At 35.7% G+C, this 27,503-nt stretch overlaps 1 protein-coding gene across 3 annotated transcripts; it reads left to right on the top strand.

Moving 5' to 3' along the window:
• Nucleotides 1-27,503, top strand: LOC128015505 (growth factor receptor-bound protein 2). Of its 3 annotated transcripts, none has more exons than XM_052599378.1 (6): nt 1-423; nt 2,055-2,290; nt 19,871-19,968; nt 23,625-23,747; nt 24,152-24,311; nt 26,386-27,503. In XM_052599378.1, exons 2-6 carry the CDS (start codon nt 2,213-2,215, stop codon nt 26,569-26,571), a joined length of 645 nt encoding a protein of 214 aa, XP_052455338.1. In that variant the 5' UTR covers nt 1-423; nt 2,055-2,212; the 3' UTR covers nt 26,572-27,503. The 3 variants fall into 3 exon arrangements, with proteins under 3 accessions (XP_052455338.1, XP_052455336.1, XP_052455337.1); XM_052599376.1 differs by having other exon boundaries at nt 8-423; nt 24,152-24,320; XM_052599377.1 differs by lacking the exon at nt 1-423 and adding an exon at nt 881-1,332 and having other exon boundaries at nt 24,152-24,320.

Below are 27,503 nucleotides of genomic sequence, written 5' to 3'. Positions count from 1 at the left end.
CTTGTGTCATGCTGCATTTATTCTGATGGAGAACTGGAACAACCAATCTCTTCTGGTTTGTTCCAATCTATCCTGCAATTTTAAATGCGAGGTTAAAGATTTAAGATAAGAGGTTACGCGCGTTTAAATCGAATCTCCGGTCTATGGTGCACGATATGTCATTTTGTGTAGTTTCACAATTAACTCAGTGTGCGAAGTTTTTGTTAGGACCTTTCCATCTTTGCAGACCATAACACGAAGGAAGCGGAAATTAACAGCCCGCTTGCTTTTCCCGGAGCCACTCCGGAGTCGGGAAAATTAACTGCAACAGTAAACCGTTTAACATGATTTTACTGTTGTTAAAATACAGAATTTTTATTTAGTTCTTTATTTCACTGCGTAAGGAGGATCGAAGAGGGAGAGATCTGAACCCTGATGCGCTGGGTAAGTCATTTGTTCTTATCTAATCAGCTGACGAAAAGAGAGTTACACTGGAATAACTAATGTTCGGCTGGTTTCAGTCAGATTGGCGGATTTCTAGATAGAAGAACATTTAGATGCGGGTGAGAGTAAAAAAAAAGGCGAAGGTGTTTGTGTATGATTCACATTGTTGAAAAGTTTAGTGTCAAAACAAAGGATCTCATCTTCACAATCACAGCATATTTATCAGTAAACGAATCTGTTCCCTTAATCCTAAATATTTACATATACAACTGATTATATTACACCCACTGCAGACGAGCGACGCGAAGCGACAAACTATAATGCTCGTATTAACATCATCAACGAAGCTTTCTCCAGTCGTGACGGATGCCCGGGGGCGGGGCCCACTGCAAATGGAGTTCAGCCACTCTCCGAGCTGTCCGGAGGTCAGTCTGGACTCGAGGACTCGTTGCTTGTCTGCAGCGTCCTGACAGCATAATCATAACGGCAAAGTGCTAGAATATCGCATGACTGGCTGTATCGAATAGCGGAGAGAACAAATCTTTTAAGTGAATCGTTCGTTCATTCCTTTGCACCGACTCGTGTTTGGTTCGTCCGAGTAAGGGCGTGACTCACTGGCATTTTCTCCCGTCAGCAAATAATATTCGAGTGTGGACTGTGGAAGGAGATTTTCATTGGTTGGTTCGTTTGAAAGAATACGCCCCTTACTGAACGAGACTCGGAGAATCGTCTCTGAACCATTGACTTCGAATACGATTTGTGAACGATATGAATGAACGAGGCATATCTCGTTCGTAAGGGATTTGAAATAACTGGCCATTTTTACGTAAATATGGATCTGCTAACCGACTGAAGGGGCATGTCGTTGAGCAGCAAGGAAGAATTATGACCACACAGAATTAACATGACGTAAGCACGTTTACGTAAATTCATTACTATTTATTAAGGCTATTTTATTTATATAATTGCTCTCATACAAATTCATGCAGTTTAATGATCTGTTTTGTTGTAAAATTAACAAGCGAAAACTCTCTCACTAGATTTTATTAAAGGATGAGTTTTTAACGAATCGGTTGAGTGAATGATTGACTCAAACACTGTACTGAAAGTACTGAACATAGACAGTAAAAGAAGGTACTGAAGTACTGAAAAGGCATATGATGTATCAGTAAGCGAATCTTCTTAGTGAATCGATTCAACTGATCCGAAACACTGGTATGAATGAATCAATCTTCAACGTATAAAAGCTTAACGGGATCTTGTCGTGAATGCCTGTAATGACGCATCTCACTCAGGAACGAAGGATTTGTTTGTACTTGTAATTAGCTAACATGTAAAAGTCCTTTGTTGTGACTTCAGTTTTGCAACCAATGTGTCAGATCAGCATGAATCAAGCTCTCACCAGCCTCAAGTCTCACCAAGACACCCCACATTACATCTGGTTCCTCTTATTGGCTAATAGTCTGTTGCAAGAAAACGTCAGCTCGACCCAGTTATTCAGTTCCCTTTATATTTACGTACATTGCACAGCTGCTTCATACCACATCTAATTAAAAGGGAGAATTTTTTTTCCCCTGATGCTTTGTCCATAGATAACTACATTTGGTTCAGATCTTTATGTCTGTCTGCAGGTTGACAGCACCCAGACAAGGAAGATCTGTCACTCCACAGTCAGCAGTGACAAGGACAGATATTGGACTGAATCAGATCAGTCAGGACTGTTATTCTGCCTGTAGAAGCACTTCCTTCTGGAGCTTTATATCTGTCTCGTGTCCACACAGTCCATGCCATGGAGGCAATAGCTAAATACGATTTCAAAGCTACTGCGGATGATGAATTAAGTTTCAAGCGAGGAGAGATTTTAAAGGTAAGTGCCGTTTGTTACTGCTGCATTTTTTCATTCCCGTCTTTCTGTATGATCAAGCTATGAGGAACCTGATGTCTACAGAAATCTCTAGCTTATCTGTTTGTCCTCATTCCAGTGGCTGGTTTACAGGTATTTAGACCTATTAACTCTAATCAGTTTTGGAAATATAGCATTGATTTCATAAAGTCTGAATGAGCAAGTCAATGTCTAGTCCGTTTTATCTGTATATCAGTTTTCAAATGCACATTGTTTCAAAGCAGCTTTACAGAAAATCTTAATTAGAGCAGATTAGAGCTGGGTGGAAATATAGTTTACATTCTGGAATGATATAAACAATAACAGAGGAAGATGTGCTATATGTTATGTACTGATTTACATGAGTGTACTTATGTGTGTGGTTAAAGTTGGATGTTCTATATTTGCTACTTTAAATATAAAGCTATTATATATGAGTGATTAGTATATTTTACATTTTGCAATCATATGAATAATCAAGTGATGGACTGCAACAAGAAATTATAGCCCACAGTTTGTCACTGATGGTAGGAACTCAGCATTGTGAATTTGGATGTCATGTCGTCTTGTTTATCTGCTTTAAACTGAACAGACATTAAATAAATTGAAATGAAGGTATGAAAAAACTTTCATTAGCTTTGAGGCCATAAAATATTTTATCTTGGCTCTTATTGCTGTCATATTTTTTACAGCTTGATAAGTTATGCCATAAAATTACATAAGGGTGTTTGCACATATTTCAGAATATTCATTGGTTGCCGGGGCACAGTTCTTTTTTTTTTTTTTTTGTGCCCAGTAAAGTGTGAAACAGACTTAAATTTTTCCCATGATGTCATAGTGTGGCCTAAATTACATTTAGGTTCAGATGATAGCATGAAAGAACATGAGAACCATGAGGAAAAGATGGCAAAGGTGGTGACACCTGTTCACAACTGCCATTAAAATGAATCAGAATGCTTTCTCTTTATATTATATATTCCTCCTTACCTGCAACTAGCTTGAGAGTTGCATACAATAATCTTCAGATTTTGAGGGTCAGTAAGATTTCTTATTTATTGTTTCAAAGAAATTAATGTTTTATTCATCAAGACTGCATTAATCATAAGTGGCAGTTTTCTTTTGACCTTTTATTCATCAAAGAATCCTGAAGAAATAAATTTTCCATTTTCAACACCGATAATAATAATAAGAAATGTTATTTGAGCCCCAGATCAGCATATTAGAAAGGAACTTGTGACACTGAACACTGAAGTAAGGGCTGCTGGAAGTTCAGCTTTGCTATCATAGAAGTAAATGATAATTTAATACATTCAAATAAAATTTTTTTATTTTGAGATATAATAATATTTAACAATATTCCTATTTTTACTGTATTTTTAAACAAATAAATGTATCCATGGTGAGCATAAGGGTGCTTTCACACTAGCACTTTTGGTGCGCACCCGGGTTCGATTGATGTCAGAGTTCGGTTCGTTTGGATGATGTGAACGCTGTCTTCCGTACTTGGATGAGCACCTGCGAACCGTACCCGAGTCCGCTTAAAAACAGTGGTCTGGGGAATGCATCATGTGGACTCTGGTACGGTTTGCTGCTTAGGTGAACGCAATCGTACCAAATCGCAGAAGTGAACCGCTGTTAATGACAAATTATTTGATGAAAATGTGTGTTTGTGTGTGTGTTTCACTTACTTTCCTGATGAGCGTGACTGACGCGCTGCAAGCAGAGAGCTGTACATTTCATTTATGTTCACCTTCAACGTTCTCTAGAGCATTTTCAGTACATTCGTAAGACAGACTCAAGTGCCGTTATGTACCGAAGCTTTATAAACAAAACAAACAGTTCAAAAATGTAATACATAAAAGTGCACAGAGTAATGTTATGCATTTGCTGTCTTCTCCTGCGCTGTCGTTAACAAACAATGGGGTAAACAGCTGCTGGCTTGATGAAGTGAACTGCGGTTCGGACTCAAATATTATAATATGAACACAGTCCAGCGGGGCAGGGGGAGGGGGGAGCAAACGAACTTGGGTTCGGACCAGGCAAGTGAACCAAGTGTGAAAGCACCCTAAGAGACTTATTTCAGAGACATTAAAAAACACATCCTGCTTCTTAACCAATAAGTCACACTACTCAGACTCCCCCCAACCATCCACCCCTGAAGGGTTCAGCTTCATCCAAAAGATTTTGGACTGGATTCAGAAGCGCTTGCCATACTGCTGTAATTTAATTTAGGTCATGGATCAGCTATTCTTGCCCCCTGGACCTTTCATCTAGGAGAACGCAAGGCTTCAAAGTGCACATCATTCTCAATGTTTTAGACAACTTTTAATCAGCAGCGTACAGAAGTACTCTCTGCTTTTGGATTCTACCAACCATTCTACCAAATATGACCACACACTGCCCTTTTAACCCCCATTTTACTTTGTATTTGGCATGCAAATAGAGTGATAGAGATACTGGGACAATTTTAACTCCAGCAGAGTTTATATATATATATATATATATATATATATATATATATATATATATATATATATATATATATATATATATATATATATATATATATATATATATATATATAGCTATAGCGTGTGTGTGTCTATGGCAAGTGGGATAAATCTCACCAATCCTAGGACAGACAAAAAAGCAATGATGGGATTTGACAGTATCTCTGGATTTCTGTAATTTCAGAGCAATTTATGGAAGCTACAGTGCTAATCGGCTGAATTCGAAAACTGTAAAACTCAACTGTTTAACTCTAGGGTAGTTGAAAAATTTGTGGAGTGTTCCTTTAAGCTGTTTGTTGACAGTATAATAGGCAGAACACTTCTGTTCAAGTAACAAAAATATATTTGCAATATATTTGTCTGTAGTGCTTTGACAAAAGCCAGAAATGTATTTTCAGTATTTCTTTAGCATCATTCGTACTGACTTGTTGGGTTCGATTGAATTGAACTCAAGTACGTTTCTCCTCTTGGTGCAGACCTTTTTGGCAGGTGTGAATACAGCAATCACACTGGGGTGCTGACCAAACAACCGTACTTTACTTCAACTTTATTAATCCCCGAAGGGAAATTTAGATGTCACAGCAGCACAACCATACAATGAATAAGTTAAAACAACTTTAAAACAACATTCACAAACAACATAAAAACTTGTTCTCCAGTATCAAGTTGCAAAGCATTGTAATTATATACCAAATCCCAAAAAGTATGTCATCTTAAATAACACTGATTATAAAACCTAATTGCCTTTGGGAAAAAAGTCTTCATATAACGCTCCCTGTGACAGCGTGGATGGATCAATCTTAAGCTGTGGGTACTCATAAAGTCACAAACTATTTCATTTAAAGGATGACAATCATGATTTATCATCGTATAGAGTTTCCCAATCATTCTATCCTGCATTATCACCTCAAAGGTGGGTAACACACACCCTACGACAGAACCTGCCTTCTTTATTAGTTTATTTAACTTATTCTTCTCCTTTTCTAGCAGTCCCCCTCCCCAACTTGTGACAGAGTACAATATCACAGATGAGACCACAGAGTCATAGAAGGTCTTAAGTAGTACATGACTTACACCAAAGGACCTCAGTCGCCTTAACAAATGAATACGATTTTGACCTTTCTTATAAACATGCATCATGTTGTCAGACCAATTGAGCTTATTATTCAAATATACACCCAAATACTTGTACGTTTTTACAATCTCAACTTCTGACTCTCTTATTTTTACTGGTACCACTTGCTGAGGAAAACTACTAAAATCAACTACAACTTCCTTTGTCTTACTTGCATTTAACCTAAGGCCATTTCTCTCACACCAGTCCACAAAACTCTTTAGTAGCTCCCTATATTCACTCTCATCATGGTCCGTTATACAGCCAACAATTGCTGAGTCGTCAGAAAATTTCTGAAGGTGACATGATTTAGAATTGTACTGAAAATCTGACGTATAAAAAGTGAACAAAAATGGAGCTAAAACCGTTCCTTGAGGGACTCCAGTGCTGCACCTCACTACTTGAGAGACACAGTCCTGCATCCTCACATACTGTGGTCTATTTGAAAGATAGTCAATTATCCAATTTACCATACCATGATGTACTCCAGCATTTTCCATCTTACTTTGCAATAGTGAGGGCTGAATAGTATTAAATGCACTAGAGAAGTCAAAGAAAGTAATCCTGACAGTACTGTTCGGGGTCTCTAAATGACTTAAAGATTTATGCAAGAGGTATATAAGTGCATCGTCAACCCCAACACCAGTTTTATAAGCAAACTGAAGTTTATCCACAGCACCACACAATACTGACTTTAAGTAGTCTAGTACTAATCTCTCAAACACCTTCATTAACTGTGACGTTAAAGATATTGGTCTATAATGTGAGAACTCCTTGGGATTTATTAACTTGGGTACTGGTACTATGCATGATGTCTTCCATAAAACAGGTAATTTCTCCAAGCGCAGACTCAAATTAAAAATATAATGTACCACCCTACAAATCTGATCAGCACAGACTTTAAGGACTCTCGGATTAATGCCATCCGGACCTTGAGATTTATTTATCTTAATTCTCCTTAACCCATTTCTTACTTGTTCAACTGACATAGAAAAGCCAGGAATACACTCACAAATTGGAGAAATGGAAGAAATTGATGAGCTAATAGCTTGGGATAAAAAGATTGGAGAGCTTTGTGGTAAACTACTTTGCGGGAGATGTTCAAGATCATCATTAGACCCAACATCAAATCTATTAAAAAATAAATTTAATCCATCTACCCATGTCTGACCACCTGGGACAATATACCTTCTTACTTTATTTTCATGTCCAGACATCATATTTAGATCTATCCAAACCCCTCTCACATTCTTTTGTTGTAGTTTCTGTTCCATTTTTAACTTATAACTCCCATTCCCCTCTCTAACCTTAACTTTCAATAACCTCTGTACTCTCTTTTGCTCATCCTTATCACCCACTAGAAAGGCCCTCTTTTTCTTGTTTAATAATACTTTTAACTCAGAGGTAACCCAAGGCTTATTGTTTGAATAACATTTAATCTTATTAGTAGGTACTGTGTTTTCAACACAGAAGTTAATATAGTCTGTAATACATTCAGTTAGACTATCAATGTCCTCCTCATGTGATTTGCACAGAACCTCCCAATCAGTTGTTTCAAAACAGTCCATTAATGCTTCATAAGATGAATCAGACCATTTCTGAATTGTTCTTATAACTGGCGGTTGCTTCCTCACAACCGGAAAATAAACAGACCTAATGTAAACAAGGTTATGATCTGATCGTCCCAATGGAGGAAGCGGTGAAGATTTATAGGCTTCTTTCACATTTGCATAAAACAAGTCCAATATTTTATTGTCTCTCGCATCACAGTCCACATACTGGGTAAACGTGGGGAGAATATTTTGTAGAGATGCTTTGTTAAAATCACCAGAGATAGTAATCATAATTGAGAATATTTTAGCTGCATCCTGGCTGTAACAGTATTAATATGTTCACAAGCATTCATCACATTGGCCGAAGGAGGGATATACACCGTTATTGCTGTCACTTAAGAAAATTCTCTTGTCAAGTAATACGGCCTCAGACCCACCACAAGTAGTTCAATATCCTTATGCACAGTTTTTCTTTAACCGTGATATGACTCGGATTGCACCAGCATTCATTAACAAACAGTGCCAACCCTCCCCCCTTCCTCTTACCCGTCTCCAAAGCACACCTGTCCGCTCGCACAAGATGAAAACAATCCAGTTTTGCAACAGAATCCGGCGTTCTCTCATTCAACCAAGTCTCTGTAAAACACATAAAACTGCACTCACGATACTCCCATTGCATCTTTGTTGGTGCTGTAAGCTCCTCCATTTTGTTCCCAAGTGACCGGACATTTCCCATGATAATCACAGGTAAAAATGGTTTATGTCTTCTTTTCTTCATTCGGTGCTTTACTCCAGCTCTACACCCTCTTCTCCTCCTCTGTAGTTCCATAGGAATCTCCATTCTAAGTACAGATGACATCGCTGTATGTTGAAATGCTAATAGTTGTTCTTTTGAATAAATGATGGAGCTAAAGTTTGGTGCTCCTGAAACTGTCCCCAGAGTTCCAATTAAGAACACCAAAATAAAAATAATCACAATCCAATGCTTCTTGATACTCTCAAGCTTGGGTCCACACTTAAACGCATTCTTCAGACATCGATAAAAAAAATTAAGAAGATAAAAAAAATAAAATAGGTTAAAAACATTCAGAGCTGCTGCAACAGGCTGCCACATGCACGGCGCTGATGGCTGCAGCTACAGAAGCAACAGAAAATTACAATGAATGGACGGGTGTGAAAAATAAATTCACTGAGTAATCTCAGCATGATAGTTTGGAGGTATCCAATTGAGTTTAGCGATTAAATATTAGTTTGATTAACCTTTTTCAATGTTTTAACACTAGTAGGTGCTGTCAATGGCTCTCATGGTTCTTGAGTGCACCTTTCCTAAGCTGCAGGAAATACTGGATTCTGGAAGAAGACTGTCGAGGATGTTGCAACGGGAAAGAGTGGTTACCAGTGTGCATGAGGTGATTTCTCAATGACGGGTAAGATCCTCTTCTGGCCAATAGGGGACAACCTAAGGCAGGGGGTCACCGCCACTGGGCACCTGCCCTGAAGGGAGGTGTTATATGTGAGATGGTAGTGGAGTTGAGCAGATGCTTGATAGGCCTAGAGCATCATTAAGAGGGGAACTGTATGAAGTACAGCAATCTGCCTCAAAATGTGAGCTCCTCCAGACCTGATCACCAGCAACCGCATTCCTTGACTGATTGTTGTGACAAGCGTCCACAACTTGATGCAACTATGCCAGTGGATCAAACCCTGAGGAAAAGAGGCTTATTTATAAAGAGTTAATGGCAATGGGCTGTCAAGAACCATCCGAGACCATGTGATGACAGTCATTATTTTGAGACAAAATTTCTTATGAGGCTAAAATTATATTGAACTAATATGTCTATATCATAGTCTTTACTCATGCAGGTCATTAGGCATGGCATAAGATGATTACAAGATATGGTGGTGGCTAAAAATGAAGACTGCTTCTGCTTAATCAAGAGATGGTTTAGATAACAAAGGTTAAGGGAATTAAGCATGTAAGGTAAAAATAATTTTAAAGAAATTTTCCTAGCATTATGTATTTTAAACAGTTTAAACTGAGATTTGAGATATAGAAACTTTGACATTTTTAACCTATTTGAATGATTTAGGGTTATATGTTGTAATGAATTTGATATTATAGTCTAAGTTAAAGTTTGGCAAAAATTGTCAAAATAAATAAATAATATTTTGCACAGTAAGAGAGAGAGAGAGTGCTTGAGTGGAGGCAGGGATGGTGCTCTTCTTCTTTTATTGGCCTGCTAAGTCAGAGTAACCAAGACAGAGCAATGATTTGAAGACCAAAACAACCAAGCTGATTTTACTCTAAATAAAAATCATTAATGAACAGGCAAACTTTGAGATTAGATAAGAGACTAGGTTCAAACTAGGTAAAATGCACAGACAATGTTTAAGTTTAAATCCTTCTGATTTAATTGCAAAAGCAAACCTTAAATATGAGCTGTTAAAATATTAGAAGGATGGCTACTATACATTTTTGGGGGACAATTCTGTTCCTGTTTTGTTTCAATTGAGTTACTAACCTCTGGAAAGAGTGTTTTATCATTACAGATGTGTTGAGTGAAATTACTTTACAGAAGTCGATAATTCTGAGTGAAACTAATGAAAAGACAATGCCGAACATGGGACAAGCTTTAAGAGGATTGGTTATCCAGCTCTGTCTGCTACTGGTAATAATGACTTATTTGGTCTTTTATAATACTGATTTAAATCACTCTCTGGATTAATATGTTAAAGAGTGTTTATATGATTGGATTTGTGAAATTTAAGTTTGCCGTCCAAAATGGGTTTAAAATCCATGCCTAAATTTAAATGAGGGTCTAAATTTTAACAAGTTAACACTTTGTTGTTTGAATGGTGAAGGTAAATATTTTAGACTTGACGGCAGAAAAACAGTGACAGATTGGCCAAGTCACTAACCAAATTATCCAGAGAGAACCCTCACATAAAGAAGCCTGGTGGGAAAACAAAGGAGTGAATCCTGCTTGTGTAATATAGTGCAAAAGCTTTATGTAGTGGTTTATGTAGAACAGAGATAAGTTGAACAAAAACGTGTGGATAGCCCCTTAATGGAGCAAATCCATAACAAGAGGTTTGAATTAATTGAAATAGCACAGCAAAAAAAAAAGTTATAATAATAAATTTTGTTTAAACAACACAATTGTAATAGGCTCTATGGAGCTGCTTATGAACACTTGTCAAGTCAAATTAATATTGTGAACACTGACAGGTCTTTTTGATAATGTATACTGTTTCAATACAGATTTACAGAAACTGAGGATGTCTCTTTAATAAATATTTGGCTGTTTAGAACTAAGTAATAGTATTGTTCATTTAGTAATAATATTGGGAAATCTGTCTGCTCTTTTTCAGTTTATAATAATTTTGAGTAAATTAATATCACTGCCAAATGTCAAATGACAAACATGAACGAGGGTTTTTAAGACATTGATCAAGTAGCTGACCTGTAAGCATTTATCACTGACAAAACAGTGAGAACTAAATTGACTTTATACTAAGTATTGAGGATTTGCTTCTGAATGTGTCACTAATATAGTCTGAGTACAGTAATATGGTATGATAATTGACAAGATTTGCATTTAAAAAAAAAGAAGGTAATAATAAGGCAATGAGTATGGTTAACAGTAATGTCATGGTATAAAATAAATACATGCATGACAATAAGTGGATAGGTTAGTTGTATTTTAAAAGTTAGACACTTCGATACTTAAAATGTAATTTTAACCAAATGTGTTAACAATGACAAGGTTAATGGTTCATGTATGTTTAAACAGCATGTGAACTATGATGACTGCAATTGGATTTGTGGTGAAAGTAAAGCTTAATAAAAGGGCTATTAAGTAATAAACTAGGAACTGCTCTAGGTTTTCGAGGAAATAATGATTATGATTATTTTTATTTTTAAAGATGGCTCAATATTGATCTTACTTATTTTTGGTTTGTTTATTTTTGTGTTTTTAACACCAAGTTTGGAATGAAAGGGTAAAATGGATATTCAATCTCTATAATTGTACCATTGATCGGGAAAATGATAGATTTTCATAAAATAAGGGTATCTTTACTGGGATTTAGGTTATAAGCAATGTCTGTATTTGGTATCTGTGAGGTGACTGAGGGTCTGACATATGTCAGGAATGCAATAACAGTGGTTATTCATTTAGCCCGGCTTCCAGAGAATAATATATATATACACGTTTATTGTAATGAGTTTATTTTACTATATGACCAAATTAACTAAAATTCATCATAGTTGTATAAGACATGTTAAAAGAAAACAAATAAGACAAATATCCTTCTTAAGGGTTAAATTTTTTTTTGAATTGGTTATAGTGTATGCGTTTTTCTTTAATGATTTGTTAAATCTGGTTAATGAATATGCAAATTTAGTCTTAAGGCTGTTGGATAAATGTTTGGTTTTAGAGGGTAAGTGTGAAGTAGCTGTAGTAGGAAGAGAGGTATTTACAAAGATATGTTGATGAAAGTGAGGACACTTTTCCAGGTAGAGGGACACACAGAATGATTCACTGGAAAAGACATTATGTGAAGAAAGACTAGTGCAAGTGCCGATATTGTGGGATTAAGTAAGTAGATTAATGTATATGGGAAATAAGAATGTATATGGGAAGTATTTTGTACAAAATAATGTGTTTATTACTAGAAATGTCAGCCAGTACCAGAGATTTTAAGTATGCACATGTTTAAGTTGACCAACAGTCTGCATTCTTAGCATGCATCACAACGACACCTGACCTCATTTATTAGACCAGATGTGGGGTATTAGACCCCACATTGATCTAAAACGGGGGACTGAAGGAGTGGATGCCGAGTTGCCATATCCTTCATACCAGAGATGGGACCAAGTCCCCATGTCTGCTTCATACTGATATTATATTATATTATTACATGATTTCTTGTTTGACTATTAATCAAGTTATAGCAAGAGTGAAATGTGTAACCTTATGTGTGCTGTATTTCTTTTCCTCAAGATGAATGTCCACATAATATGTGTGTGTACCCAACCGTAATGATAAGACACTTGCCAGTGCTAGAAAGCCTTGAATTTTAGATAAGTTCTCTGTGTATGTGTGTTAGTATCTGTCTGTACAGGGAGAAGCTCAGACAGTCCCAGGACAAACAATCAACTGCCAGTGTCCAGCGTATCAGATCTACGTCTTTGGAGAGTTTTATCTAGGTTTTGGAACCAATCAGAATTTTGTTGACTCATGTATTGACGCAATTAGTATCCTCTGTCAGGGTATAACTGTGCTTGATTTTGTATTGTACTGGGGGCGGCCTGCGAACTCCTTCGAGAGTGTTGAAGCTGACTTCTGCTGATAAAATTGCAAACTATTTTCTTCAAGTAAAATTATGATTATTAATTGAACTCATCTCTGAGTCCTGGTCTTCATTGCGACATATCTGGTCCTTGGGTTTTAACTGTAAATTCCCCTACAGCGCCATCTTGGATTCTGAGATCCAGCTGAAGATTAATTAAAATTAATTCATTATAATTAATTAAAAATAAACTAAAATATTGTTACAAAATTACACATTATTTGTTACCGTATTTTTCACATGTAGTAGACCATTTTTGTGCCGTGGGTAATAGGAGGATTTTCCACCCGGCTACCACCAAAAGTATAATTCATAGCTATGGGAAGCACTGATTTATAGGTAAAATGTTTAAACTAACATTGTGATATATTTTATATGTATGGATTTTATTGATTTATAATTACAACATCTTCATATGATGCTCATAAGTTTCTTCTTATTGTGACACTTATGCAAAAGTGCCTCTGGCCACTAAATAGATTCTAGAAATGGCGGTTCTACGTGACGTGACTAGAAATGCCACTGTCTGTGCATAAACAATACCTGCAACTGTATTCTTTTTCTTATACAGTAGTTGCAGCCAAACATAAAATATAAGTGTATATGTTCATAAAAGTGTTGATATATATGTCCATATGTTATATTTAAAATATATATGTTCATACAATTATATGTGAGATTATTAAGACAACAAAATGCAAGTTGTGCAAGTCTTTAGGGTTCAAATTTTAATTATACATTTTAGAAAATGTTGGGTTCATTGGGATTTCCTGACATATTGCTTTTGCAGGCTCACTATTCACTGATTCAGTGGTCGAGCTTTTGGGTTGACATCACCGATGTCCTAACTTCACAACACTTAATGATGCCCACACACCGCATGGCTTGGTCATGGTCATCGCATTGCTGTTCTTTTCACACTAACAGCTTTTGTTTATTTTTCATTGCTGATGTCATTTTCAGTCAGGTCTCGAGATTTAACCTGAAAAATATCTCTTGTGCATCTGCGAAGCATCTCTTAGATTCTTATAGTTTATATCTTTGAAAATTTACACAAATGCCCAATAGTAATAATGATCAAATTAATGTTGAGTTTGAATCTAGAATAAGCTGCTGAAGGCATTCCTACCAGTAGCAAATCTGCATTACCCCTGAACACAACAATAATCTGTGTATTACAGATATAAAACTTAGGTAGGCCAGCCTGCTGAGAAAGGTACATGCCAGATGTGTTGTAAAAAACTCCTGGATTTAGAGGATTTTATTATTAGCCCAATATGGTTTGCCTGTATGGTTCATTTAGTAGGCTTCTATGATTATCCTTGAATAAGATATAAGATCCTGCAAAATCTCACCCCCTGCCACTATCCTTGATTTCCCATTTTTGTCTCAAGAGCAATTATGCTTCCTTTTCTTTTATAAGAGCTTTAGGCACACTGGACCATATTTCCTAGAAAACTTTTAATGGCCTACATTAGCCAGATTGGTTTGTGCAGTGTGAACATTTATTTTCAAAGAAATGTATATTTTTATTCCGTATGGACGCGTTAAATTAAAAAACGTTGAACAAAACTATTTCTAATTTAAAAAACATTTATTTTACATTTTAATAATTGTTTACAATATAAGTGATTTGCTTTGTTTTCAGTTGAATAAATGCAGCTTTGGTAAGCATAAGAGACCTCCTTTAAAAATATTTTTTTTAAAAATCTTACTGACTCTAAATTCTGTAAATAATCTTCAAATATATTTATTATTAAATAGCCATGGTAATGTGTAGAATGTTTTGGATAACACGTTAATTACTTTATTTCATTTTTTACTTTTTGTTTGGAACTTGAGTAACAAAAACATAGAAAAAGTTTCATGCTATACTTAATATCAAAAGAAAATATATAAAAAAATTTAAAACACATTTTTAGGGCTACCCCCAATAGTCAATTATTTTGGAAATGATAATAAATATACTTGTCCAAGATAATGCAGAAAATCTGATAATATTTGCTAACCCTTTTTTGCTAACAATCATGCATTCAAGTGCAAAACATTTTTATTGTGCAATGCTTCAAAAATACAAAAGTCTTGCCCTTATTTGCCATGTATTACAGTCGAAACTTCATCTTGGTGAAAGAAGCGGTTAACAGTTCTGCGCATTAATCTTCTCTGGTTGTTTGGTAATATTCTCTGGTGACCTCTCTAAATTTTTTTTGGACCTCTGCCTTCCATATTCACAAGTCCCATCTTTCTCTCCCTCTTCTCAAGTCTTCTCAGTCTTTTGCTTTGGTTTAATGAATACTCCACCCCAAAATGAAGATTTTGTCATTAATTACTTGCCCCCATGTTGTTCCAAAACTGTAAAAGCTTAATTTATCTTCGGAACACAATTTAAGATATTTTGGATGAAAAATGGGAGTCTTGTGACTGTCCCTTTGACTGGCAAGTAAATTGCATTGTCAAGGTCCAGAAAAGTATGAAAGACTTCATCAGAATAGTCCATCTGCCATCAGTGGTTCAACCGTAACGCTATGAAGCGACAAGAATAATTTTTGTACGAGAAAAAAAAAAAATGTCTCTCCACATCACCGTAGCGCCATTTTGGAAAATATCCATTGAACACAAGCAGCTTACACTCTTCTGTGTCAGCCGCGTTGCATGGATGCACTGTTTATGCTCAGAAGAGCGTATGTTGTTTGTGTTCAGCGGATATTGTCCAAAGTGGCACTACTGTGATGCGGAGAGCCACAGAGGAGACAAATGGTTGAATAAAGTCTTCGCGTACAAAAAAAATTCTCGTCGCTTCATAATTTTACGGTTGAACAACTGATGCCAGATGGACAATTCTGATGAAGTCTTTCATACTTTTCTGGACCTTGACAGTGTAAGTTACTATGCAGTCAATAGGACAGTCACAAGACTTAAGTGAAGAACAAAATGATTCCAAATGTAATGCAGTGGAGACTTTGTTTGTGTCGAAAGTGTGTGTGTGTGTATGAATTGTCTTGGGTTCCTATGGACAGAGCTTGTCAATGTTAAGAGCAGGCTGGATGACAGATTTTGTCAGAGGCCTTGCGACTCTGCTCTCTCTCTGCATGACTGTTGTCAATGCCTCCAGATTTACACTTAACTGGCATGCCATGACAATTACGACCGGAAGTTATTCAATTTCGCTGAGAGCTGATAACATGAACAATAGCAACTGTTGGTGATTTCATGCAAAACGCATGTGAGCCGTGTCTTTAAAGGTACTGTATAGTGCGTGTAGTGGCGACAGAGAATGTAATTGATGTAATTATAAACAGTTTCCCTGCTCCATATCTCTCTGTCCGCATACAAGTATATAATACAAATTTGTGGTTATTATGTGTTGATTCGATCCATATTCCTTATACTTTATTTGTTTTTTTGCAATCATTCCATGAAATTAGGCCGAGCTAACCTGACTGCATTTATTTTTTAACCTGACTGGACCCAAGCATAAATGGCATTGAAATGTGCAGCCTGCAGCCACGCAGTCAGTAAAGATCAATCCTGATTTGTCCACTTCTCCATTGATTTATTTAACATTTATTTAATTTATTATTACATTATTGCCTGCCTGATTAATGGTTATAAAAAAAAAGTTATTTCTGAGTTTGGTTTTCAATTGTGACAAGTGAATTGGAAAAATAAACATGATAGCCTAATAAATCATGAATTCTAATTGTCTGTTCTGCAATGCTGTACCTCATCTCCGGCAAAGAGATTCTACACACAAAAAAGAAAAGCCCTTCCTGCATGAACAGGCACTCATTACGGTTCGTGATGGATCTCATAGGTTACAAATAGGGCTGGGTGATATGGAACAAAAAATATATCTTGATATACGATATATATCGCGATATCTTTACAAGAAAAATAACCCCCCAAAAACTACGGCAAAAACAAATATGCCAAATATTATGTTTAGTGCCCTATGAAATATTTTATTTTTTTATTGTTAACTAATTCTGTGATTTAGCATGTGTAATTATTTAAATGCATAAAAACAACTTAATTTGTAAAAAAGTTTTTTAAAATAGCCTCATGAAATGTTTTTTTCCCCTCTGAAATTCTGTGTATTTAAACTTTTCTGGTTATGAAATGAAGGCATAAAACTTTATTTTACATTATTTTTTGGTAAACAAAGGGGATTTATTATTTAAAATAAAACATGGAAGAAATGTTTGATTATTAAAAAAACAATTATGTTAATTAAGTTTTAATAGTAGTAGAAGTGGGCTATGTACATTCTGCTGAACAGTAGTAATAGATTTCTGGCAAATATTTGTCATTAAATTAAACCAAACTTTTATTTTGATGGGTTACCGTACCTTTACAGTTCTGTGTATGCGATACTACAGTCTATGATATGATATGTGATGCTAGTTTTATTCAAATCAAATGGTCAAATGCTCATGAAGTGACTCTCAGTGAAGTTCTTGAGATGTTCTTCATGTGTTTACATCCTAATTTAATCAGACGACAGATGCTGAAATTACCGTGAGCGTCACGCACGCTTCCGTGTGTGTAATAGAAGAAAATGTGCTTCTGTGCCATTAATTAACACAGACATGCAGAACATGCAGGATTAATATTTAAATAGACTTTTTTGCGGCTTAATATTTACAGATATTAGTTCATATCGCGATTTGATGTGATTGCAATGGCTGACTTTTGAATAATTCATTCAAAATTTGACAAATTTCGTGACATTCCACTTTAAACTGTAAATTCCGTTTTTATGACTGGATTCCGCGATTCCGTCTGTGTTTTCTGCATCGCGAAAATCATAGGACCCTACAGTAGACATTTGCCTGGTGTTCGCCCGACGCCTTAAAACCGAAGTATATCCATATAATTGAGCCAGTTGTCCTTTTTTGAGACTAGTTCTGTAGCTTCTGGGCTGGTTGCGGACGACGCCATGTTTATGAGACAACACGCGAGAAGAGAGGGAACAAAATCAAGGAGGCGGGGGCGAGCACAGCACAGAGAAGACAAACAACCAAAGTGGCGGAATCAGAATTAAATATAAAAATATATCGATATAATCGATATGTCAAAATTCATTTCGTGTTTAAAAAAAATATATCGATATATTTTAAATATCGAGATATCGGCCACCCCTAGTTACAAACATATATATTCCTTTTCTACGTTTGTTTCTCAAAAATTCACTAGTTACTATGTTAAAAGGATCAGGTCTTATCAGGTCCATCTCGTCAATGTTTTGGACCCAACCCTGCTTGGGTCTCGGGTCCGACGTCAGGTTTTTTTGAATCCAATTTTTTAAAAAATGAACAGCCGCGTAGAACTGAGAATTGAAGTTCACGCTCCTTGTATCCCAGCAGGTTAAATGGAATAGAAAAAAATTGTAAATGTATTTTCAGTGTTTTGCAAACTTTGTTTGTTATGTCGTTGCTGTAGCAATCTGCAGCTGTAAGTATCTGTAAAATCTACTATCAGTCGACCTCTAATTTTGTCTTTTTATTTTGGCCCTTGTCAATCGTTTGCCTTTAACATGGCAGAAATAGCTTTTATTTTATTTTTGTGTTTTATTTTTTTATTATTATTTGTCATGTTGGACCTAATTAGGTTATCTTATTGTACTCTTTTGGGCAAAACGCACGATCAATTTCTAAAGCGTTTCTAAATTTTGCCACGGTTTAAAACTCTTTCCCACTTTCCTGCTGTTACTGTGCACTTTCTGCCTAGCAACAGTGCTTTGCTGCGGGCAAGCTTGCTGCAGCTAGTATGGTTTCCTCTGAATAGGGATTTAGTGGTTGTGGATTTGGCCCAGCTGACATCTCTGAACCATAAACCTATGTTTATAATTTGGTCTTGGTTTTGGCATCACATTCAGCTATCTGTCTGCTGTATTTTTAAAAAAAAAATTTAAGCAAAGCTCTGATTCTGTGTTTTGTCTCGTACCAGTTTTCATCCAACCACTGTGAGGGGATTTACTGGAAAGACACAAAATTGGGGCAATTTTTGCATATGCAAATTCTTCACTGCGCCCACCCACATAGAGATTTCCTGAGACACAGATTGATTGCTTGTTATTCACCAAGATGACAAGAGGGAAAAGTGAAAATTAAAACTATATTTTCCTCTCTTTATTTGTTTCTCAGAGTGGGAGTAGATTTAAAAAATCTAAAATAAAAGTAAGTCTTTATAACTGAGCTGTATATATAGCTGTGTTCATTTCTTCAACCCAGAAGTTACCAAGACCTACTTTCATTCCCCCCTTTTTTAATATTTGGAATTTGACATCTTGGCTTATTTATACTGTCACTCTATTTTTCTTGAAGGCAGAGAAAAGAGGCGCCATGGTGCGGTGGGAGTGAGAGCAGATTAATGGTTGTTTACAGATAGAGGGGATGGGGGGAGGCCATCTTTCTGAATTGTGAGAACGTTCCAGGCTATAGGATAGGATTCCCATTCATCTAAGACGGATGTGTCATAACATACTTGACTTTAGCAAGAGTGACTTAAGCAAATCTGCTGTGAGCCTAAAATAATCACATAAAGTGATGATTTTTCATATTTGTCCACTTCATCTGTTTCAGCCCTTTTCCTCTGAAATTGTACTCTGGGCAGTAATGCACTCCTTTCTTCATTTCATATTTGATGGTGGTGGTCATTACTATACATGCTATTATTGTGGGTAAAACATTGTACTTCAGTTATAAGAAAAGAGACATCAAATCCCAGCCATCAGGACCGATGCTAATGGCCCAAATCTTTTTGTGTTATCCATCTGGTTCAGGTTAGCATTTCCACAAAATAGACTGTGTGCAATGTATTTCTCATTAGTGCCAGAGAAGTCTTATGTATACAGGATGTTATGAGTAGCTTAAAGCTGAAATGAAGGAAATTTCCTGTGTGCTATTTTTAGAGCAAGGCCTTGGGTTTTAAACACCACAGCCAGTGATACGGTGGGCTCTTTAGGGCTCTTCTGTGGGCTGATTGAAGGTTTACTGGGTCAAGTTTTAAGTGTCTTTTGTTTTCCCATCAGGTTTTAAATGAAGAATGTGACCAGAACTGGTACAAGGCAGAACTCAATGGAAAAGAAGGATTCATCCCTAAAAATTACATAGAAATGAAGCCACACCCGTAAGTATTTGCTATTTTTAGTCAACAAAAGATTTTAATTATTATCAATTACTCACTTACATCAATTTTTCTCATTTTTGAAACACAAATGAAGAACATTCAAATGAATTTGGCCCTTTCTTTGAAAGTCTACTGGAAAAAAAGAACTGAATGTTTAAAAAGTTCATAAAGACTGTAATCTGTATGAACTGAGCATTTTATTCAAAGTCTTCTGAGAAAAAAAAAAAATAATAAAAAAAAAAAAAAATATATATATATATATATATATATATATATATATATATATATATATATATATATATATCTATCAAGAACAGATTTAATTGAGCTATTCCCAGAGGCTCACCCTTACTTGCCTGGTCAATGAGGTTTGTACTCACTTGACACACAAGCTACATAGCCCTGCACATAACATGCAGGGGAAAAAAAATTTAAATCTTCCACACAACATAATAATTTTTTCCCTCAATGTCTTATATTGCGTACACTATTTTACTTGAAACAAGGGAATGAGTTAGGAAATGTTTATTTTGTAGTACACACTTAACTTTTTTTTCATGTCGTGCAGCGCACTGAACAAACACATATGAGCTTCTGCAAGAACCAGTGAGGTTTGTTCTCAGTGCCTCAAGCAATAAAACATCACTGTTTTGTGGAATAGACAATGTAGGGCCAGAAATCTCTTAGGTTTCAAGAAAAATATTGAACAAAAATCTTCCAAGTTGGTTTGGCACAACAGAGTTTTTATGGTTGGGTGAACAGTTCCTTTAATTCATTATTTATACAAAGATACCCTGCATTTCCTCTGTTAGTAACTGTAGGAAAATAATGCAATAACCTGTATTTAAAATTACATTTTTGAAACTTTAGTCGTTTCTTTTTTGTTGCATAATGTTAATGTAATGTCTGATTATTACCAATTAAGTCATGAATCCATGCCTCTTTTAGAACAGCACCTTTTCAATATACACAAGGTTGGGGAGTAACAGAATACATTTAATGGCATTATGTAATCAGGATACAAAAAAACTGGTAACTGTAATTTTGTTATGTGTGGCTGTAGTCTAAAAAGCAAACAACAAAGGAGTAAAGTACAGGGAAGTAATTTTAATAAATCCACAGGGAGAACAGAACAGGCACAAATCACCATTATCAATACAGAACAACCTAATTGAGGAGAACACTGGGCTTAAATAACTGGAGGAATGTAATCAGTAAGAACAGAAACAGGTGTGGGGTTAATTAAAAATTAATGGAACAGATCAACAAGGGACCTCTAGAAAATGGAAATACAAAACAGAAACATGTACAACCACCATGTCGAAGCAGAATGTCTGATGACCACATGGAGAAAGGCCTTTGTTACAACAGAAAGTTTTGCCCAGAGCTATAGGTTTTAACTGAATGAACAGTTTGAATGAGCATTTAGTCTTTCATGAGCTGAATAAATAAGCTTTCCGTTGATGTATGGCTTGTTAGGATCTGACAGTATTTGGCCGAGATACAACTATTTGAAATTCTGGAACCTGAGGGTGCAACAAAATCACAATACTGAGGAAATCACCTTTGAATTTGTCCAAATGAATTCTTAGCCATTCATATTACTAATCAAAAATGAAGTCTTAATGTGTTCATTTAATTATTTATTCCAAATATCTTCATGGAACATGATCTTTACTTAATATCCTAATGATTTTTGGCATAAAATAAATAAATTTTGACCAATACAATGCTTTTTTGCTATTGCTAAAAATATACACCAGAAACTTAACTGGTTTTGTGGTCCAGGGTCACATATATGCCAAATGTTGCCAACAGACTAAGGGTGAAACTTCACAGGATTAAACTTTGCAGTTATTTTGAATAGTACAATATTATTAGCATAGTTTAATGTTAACATAATTCAGTATATATGTCTTATATTTGCTTGAGGAAAACTGCAAATTTGTATTCTGTATTATTTTGCTGTTGTGTTTCTGTTGTGTTCTGGTTTTATTTTAGCAGAACATTTTTCTTAAGTATTTTATTTTGTTCAACAGATTATAGTTATATTATATTTTGCATCATATACATAGTAAATATAAGGATTTTTGATGATATTGATTTTACTTGAATTTATTTACAAATGTGACCTTGAATGAAAGTAATCAGATTACTTAAATTTCATTGTAACGTGGGGTTTTGTTTTTTGTTCATGCTTTTCATGTCTTCTATTTTGCCTTGTCATGGTTCCTGTCTAGTCATGTGATTCCCTTGCCCTATTGTTATCCTGCTATTGGTTCCTTTGCTCAATGTGTCATGTTGTCATTGGTTGTCTTATGGTGTACTCACATTAGTCACGGTTGCCTTGAACCAAGCCCAAGTGCGATTATCCCCCCTCCCCACTCCCTCGCTGGCCTGTACTCCCACTGGCACTAAACTTTCCGGCCCATAGCACGCTTATGTCATGTATGAGATAACAGAGAAAACCACATTCGCTAATATTCTGCCGAATAATTAATAATAATTCATTTATAATCATGCCGTGCATTGATTTTCACTTGTATGTATCAGAAAATTATTATGGAGACAGCTCAGGTTGATTAAATAATTTGCAGTTTAACCAGAGCTTTATTCGCCAACTACATATCCTGTTCATCAATAAGGTAAGAACCAGAGCCATTATAAACCTAAATATACTTAATTTAATAAAATGCATTGAAAATTGTAGAGTAGTAGTAGTAATACAATATGTTTGCAGTCGTAATGATGACAATAGTGCACATAAAATAGTATCTTTTCCACGCTCCAGCACGGTTAAGCGATCACACTGCATGCATTCTGCGGAACCGTGCGCTAGCCCACCTCTTCCAACTGGGCCAGGGCTAAACGAACCGTACCCGAGCGTGGCACAGAGCACTCACACTAGTCAAATGAACCAGACTTTTGGGGTCGGATGCACTCGGGCACGGTTCAAAATGCCTAGTGTGAGTACACCCTTAGTCATGTGTCTTGTCTCTCATTGATTGTTTTTTATCAGGTGAGCCTTATTGTTTGATATAAATACTGTAGCCCTCATATTGTCATTGTCTCAGGTTGAGTATTGTCCCTCTACCTCTGTTGGTGAGTTCTTGTTTATGCCAAGTCTGTTCATGCCGTGCCATTCCAAGTCAAGACTGCTCAAGTCAAGTCTGTTCATGCCAAGTCAAACATTTCTTTCTTCTTTTTGGATGTTTGGATTTTGGATTTCACCTTGTTTAAATAAAGCTGCACTTGGGTTATCACTACACTCGCCTCCAGTGAAATCTTTACATTCATATTGTGGTGCTTAGATAACATTAATGGATACTTTTTTCATTAAGTCATATGTAACTGTAACGGAATATACCCCCCCCCCCCCCCCCCACACACACACACACAAGACTGAATATACAATATACACTAAAACCAATCTAATAAACACACTCTGTATTTCTAATACTCAAGTTCAACTACTGTCCATCCAGTAGACCTGGACACAATTATATATTATATATCTGATACATTACAGATCAGGTTCCCTGTCTCATAAATGCTTTGCGATCTCTAAATCTGAAACTCATCTATATTGGCATGTCCACAGTGCATTCTACAAAGTCTCTTTAACTAATGCTTTTGTATTTGTTCTGAACACGCAGCTGGTTTTATGGGAAGATTCCCCGTGCAAAGGCAGAAGAAATGTTAAATAAACAGAGACACGATGGAGCTTTTCTCATTCGAGAGAGTGAGAGTGCACCTGGAGACTTCTCGCTGTCTGTCAAGTATGTATTGGTCATTCTGTCTGAATCAATTCTAATGTTTCGCCAATTTGTATATGACTGTTCTAGTAATGAACACTTCGAAACAAAGGCTGCTGCTTTTGACATTTTGATGCAGTAATTGAATCTGTTCTTTTGAATAGGGGCATGTCAATGAATAATTGATGCAATGCAGCACACAATATGGCTGTCCTCAGCACTTTATTTGTGTGTTATTGCAAATTATTTTTGTCTTGTTTCTGAACTAGGGCAACACTGTCTGAATCATTCAAACAGTTCTCCACCAATAGCAGCAGACCTCAGAGCTCTTGATGAACTGAGCAGTGCAGAGTTCTTCACTGTAATTGCAATATCCAAGTGGATATGATGTAATTCTCTATACACTGTTTGCTTTCCCTTTCCCTTAGATTTGGGAATGATGTCCAGCACTTCAAAGTCTTACGGGATGGAGCAGGAAAATACTTCTTGTGGGTGGTCAAATTTAACTCATTAAACTCTTTAGTGGATTATCATCGGTCCACTTCTGTGTCCAGGAATCAGCCCATTTTTCTCAGGGACATTGAACAGGTACCACAGGTAGGACTAAAGCAAAAAAAAAAATTTTTTTTCTGTATCAGAATTATCATAAATACTTTTAAATACTTAAAATATAAATACTTCAAACGAACATTTGCACCAACTTTTTATCCTCTAATTAATAAGACCTTAATTTTGTCCCTATGTAGAATTATTACTATTATTTTTTTTAATGAAGATAACATCTATTTGAAAATTAGCTTCAACATTTTTGGGGATGTTAGCTCTAGGGCATCAGTGGCTGTTCAGTGCTCAAAAACCCTCCGAGGGCAGCCTTATCTTGGCTAGTTCTTCTGGAATTTACTGATGGCTCAGAAGTGTATATAGTAGTTAAACGTGATATTATTTGTTGTGGGTAAATCTAACTGCCAGTCTTTTGTCTCATTCTATTATTTGTTCCAGAGGAAATAGCTTTGACCAAGGGCAAAGTTACATAACGTTATATTTTATTGTAATTTATTATTTTATCTTTAATGTTGTGTAACATAGCACTGCCTTTGTTTTTTTGACTGAATTGCCTAGCAACTTTTATGATGGCTATTGATTTGGTCTATTAAATATTATTATTCAATAAATAATGTTTATATAAATAGTAGTGTTTAATAATAGTATTTAGTATTGAGAAATGATGTGTTCGTGATTTCAGTTAAATTCTTCCATCATTAAATTGCTACAAAAGATTGTTTTTACCAGTGAGTCAGCAGTAAAGGCTTTTATATTGAAAGATTGAAACAGGGTGGTAAACAATTTTTACTTTCAACAACACTTTGTAAGTTGCAGCCAACAAGTGCACTGTGCAGATGAAAGGATAGTAGAACAAAGATAACGCTTTCCTCAGAGGAACATACACATTTTAATGTTTTATTCTGAATGTGAGATTGAGCTTTTAATAAAGTAATACAATAAGCTTTTAATGAAGCAACTCAACACTCCTACATTACTAGTTCTAAAGTGATGTTTTCTAATGAAAAAACGGAGGCTTGGGCTCAGCTTTTAAACTCAAACTTGAATCTGTGGCAAGTAGTTCCACACAAAAGGCTGTTTTTAAAGACATTCCATTGTGTTTCTCCTTATTATTTACACACTTGTGCAGAGATTCAAATAAAATAAACAGTACTTTTCAGATTTTTTATGTAGGTCTATCATTAGTTTTTAGGTACAGAAATTTAATAAAGTAATTAAATGTAAAATAACATTGCATATTTGACTGTATACATTAAAAATTAATCGTTACACCGTTTGTGTGTGTGTGTGTGTGTGTGTGTGTGTGTGTGTGTGTGTGTGTGTGTGTGTGTGTATTAGGGCTGAGCAAGTTAACGCATTATTATATCACGTTAAAGCATGAATTGATTAATGCCAATAATAATTTTATCGCACGTTAACACAGTTTTTATTATTATGAAAGTCCAATGCTCGCTGGCTCTGAATACACATACAGACAAATCATGGGTCACAGGAAGGAATGCTCCCGATCAAATTACTTAAATTAAAAAAAATATTTTATGCATTTAGCAGACACGTTTATCCAAAATCAATTTCAAACCCCCATCCTTGTGCTTGATAGCACAATGCTCTACCAATTGAGCTACAGGAACACTAATTAGTTGCACTAATTTAGGCTAAGCATCAACATTCACAAACCACTGTCCACTGTTATTTTTAAAAGAATGACGAGCTAACTTTGTGGTTTATTATTTTGAGTTGTATGGGATGCGGTAACACAAGTCCCTCTCACAATTTATTGCTTTACAATTCTATCACTTTTGCGGCACAGAAAAATTCACACAATTTTTTCTATTAACGCGTTAATGTCCAGGCAGTGACAAATAGCTTGTTTTATATTTGATTTAATTACATTAATGTTATAAGTTCAGATAACATTAATGTAATATTTCAACTGCTACTATATAAAAGGAACCGGAGTTATAAAAGGAACACTTATATATATAATATTACTCCAACAAACTAGTCTAAGCACACTCATGATTGCAGTTACAGCCAGGCATTAGACCACATTCAAGGCAATATTGTCATAATTCTCAACATTTCTACTTTTGTTCCTCAGCATTCAACATATGTTCAAGCTTTGTTTGACTTCGACCCTCAAGAGGATGGAGAGCTGGGTTTCAGACGTGGAGATTTTATCCATGTCCTGGACAACTCGGATCCTAATTGGTGGAAAGGGGCTTGTCACGGACAGACCGGAATGTTCCCTCGCAATTATGTCACACCTGTCAATCAAAACATGTAACTTTCATAGAAAATGTTTGCTTGCTTAAAGCACCTGTGGACTTCCAGCTGGGTTGCCATGGAAACAGAAACCGCAGATTGATGGAGAAAAAAGGCTCAGTTGGTGATATGGTTGTCGATTTGCGGAAAAATAAAGACTGTGCTGTTTGGAGTGGTTGACAGTTTAAGAAGCATTACAGGCTGTGTGAGAAAAACGCTCCAGACTGATATTCATGTACTGTGTATCACATCAACTTTGCTTCATATGCAACTATATTTCATGCTATAAGACATCAGCTGTATAAACAAAAAAAGCCACAATATCACCGTCACAATACTAGTACAGTTTTGCACCAGGATTCATTTTAAAACACCATGTTATGCTTGATTTGTATTGTTAAAATGCATCAAGCATTTTTCATGCTTGATTTTTGTATTTTTCATCTTTACAGAAATAGTGTTACTGTGTTATTTGGTGTGGGATTATCAATCGTAATTTCATTAAGCCATATAATTTAATTTCATACTTTAGTCAAGTAGACTTACATATAGTCATAGCTTTGTATTAAAGTTGTAGTTTACACAGAAATATTAATTCTGTCATTATTTACTCATCCTCATTTGTTCCAGATTTGTTTGACTTACTGTAGAAGTAAGTCAAAATGTGCATAGAAGAAAGAAAGTCATACAGGTTTGGAACATCATGAAGGTGATGCCAGAGTTGATTTTTATGGGTAAACTGTCCCTTTAAATCTAAATAGCTTGAAAATAATGTAATGGTGCCAAAGCCTCTGTAGCAGAACAGTGATACAATGTAACAAATTTGGAGCATTTAATGAAGCCCTTTAAAATGGCACTTGGTATATAATTCCATTTGGGATTTTTAGTTGGTTACTCTACATGATTCCTGAATAAATTACACAGAATAAAGATACTTCCAGTAAAACCTCCTAA

The sequence above is a fragment of the Carassius gibelio genome, chromosome A6, assembly GCF_023724105.1.
Source record: "Carassius gibelio isolate Cgi1373 ecotype wild population from Czech Republic chromosome A6, carGib1.2-hapl.c, whole genome shotgun sequence".
NCBI lineage: Eukaryota > Metazoa > Chordata > Actinopteri > Cypriniformes > Cyprinidae > Carassius > Carassius gibelio.
This window is presented reverse-complemented; position numbering and strand designations above follow the sequence as displayed.

Excerpts from the sequence above, each read along its gene's own strand:
- LOC128015505 (XM_052599376.1), top strand. The coding sequence starts at position 2,213 with ATGGAGGCAATAGCTAAATACGATTTCAAAGCTACTGCGGATGATGAA. Across the intron at positions 2,291-19,870 it reads AGCGAGGAGAGATTTTAAAG|GTTTTAAATGAAGAATGTGA; the intron begins GTAAGTGCCGTT and ends TTTTCCCATCAG. Across the intron at positions 19,969-23,624 it reads ATAGAAATGAAGCCACACCC|CTGGTTTTATGGGAAGATTC; the intron begins GTAAGTATTTGC and ends CTGAACACGCAG.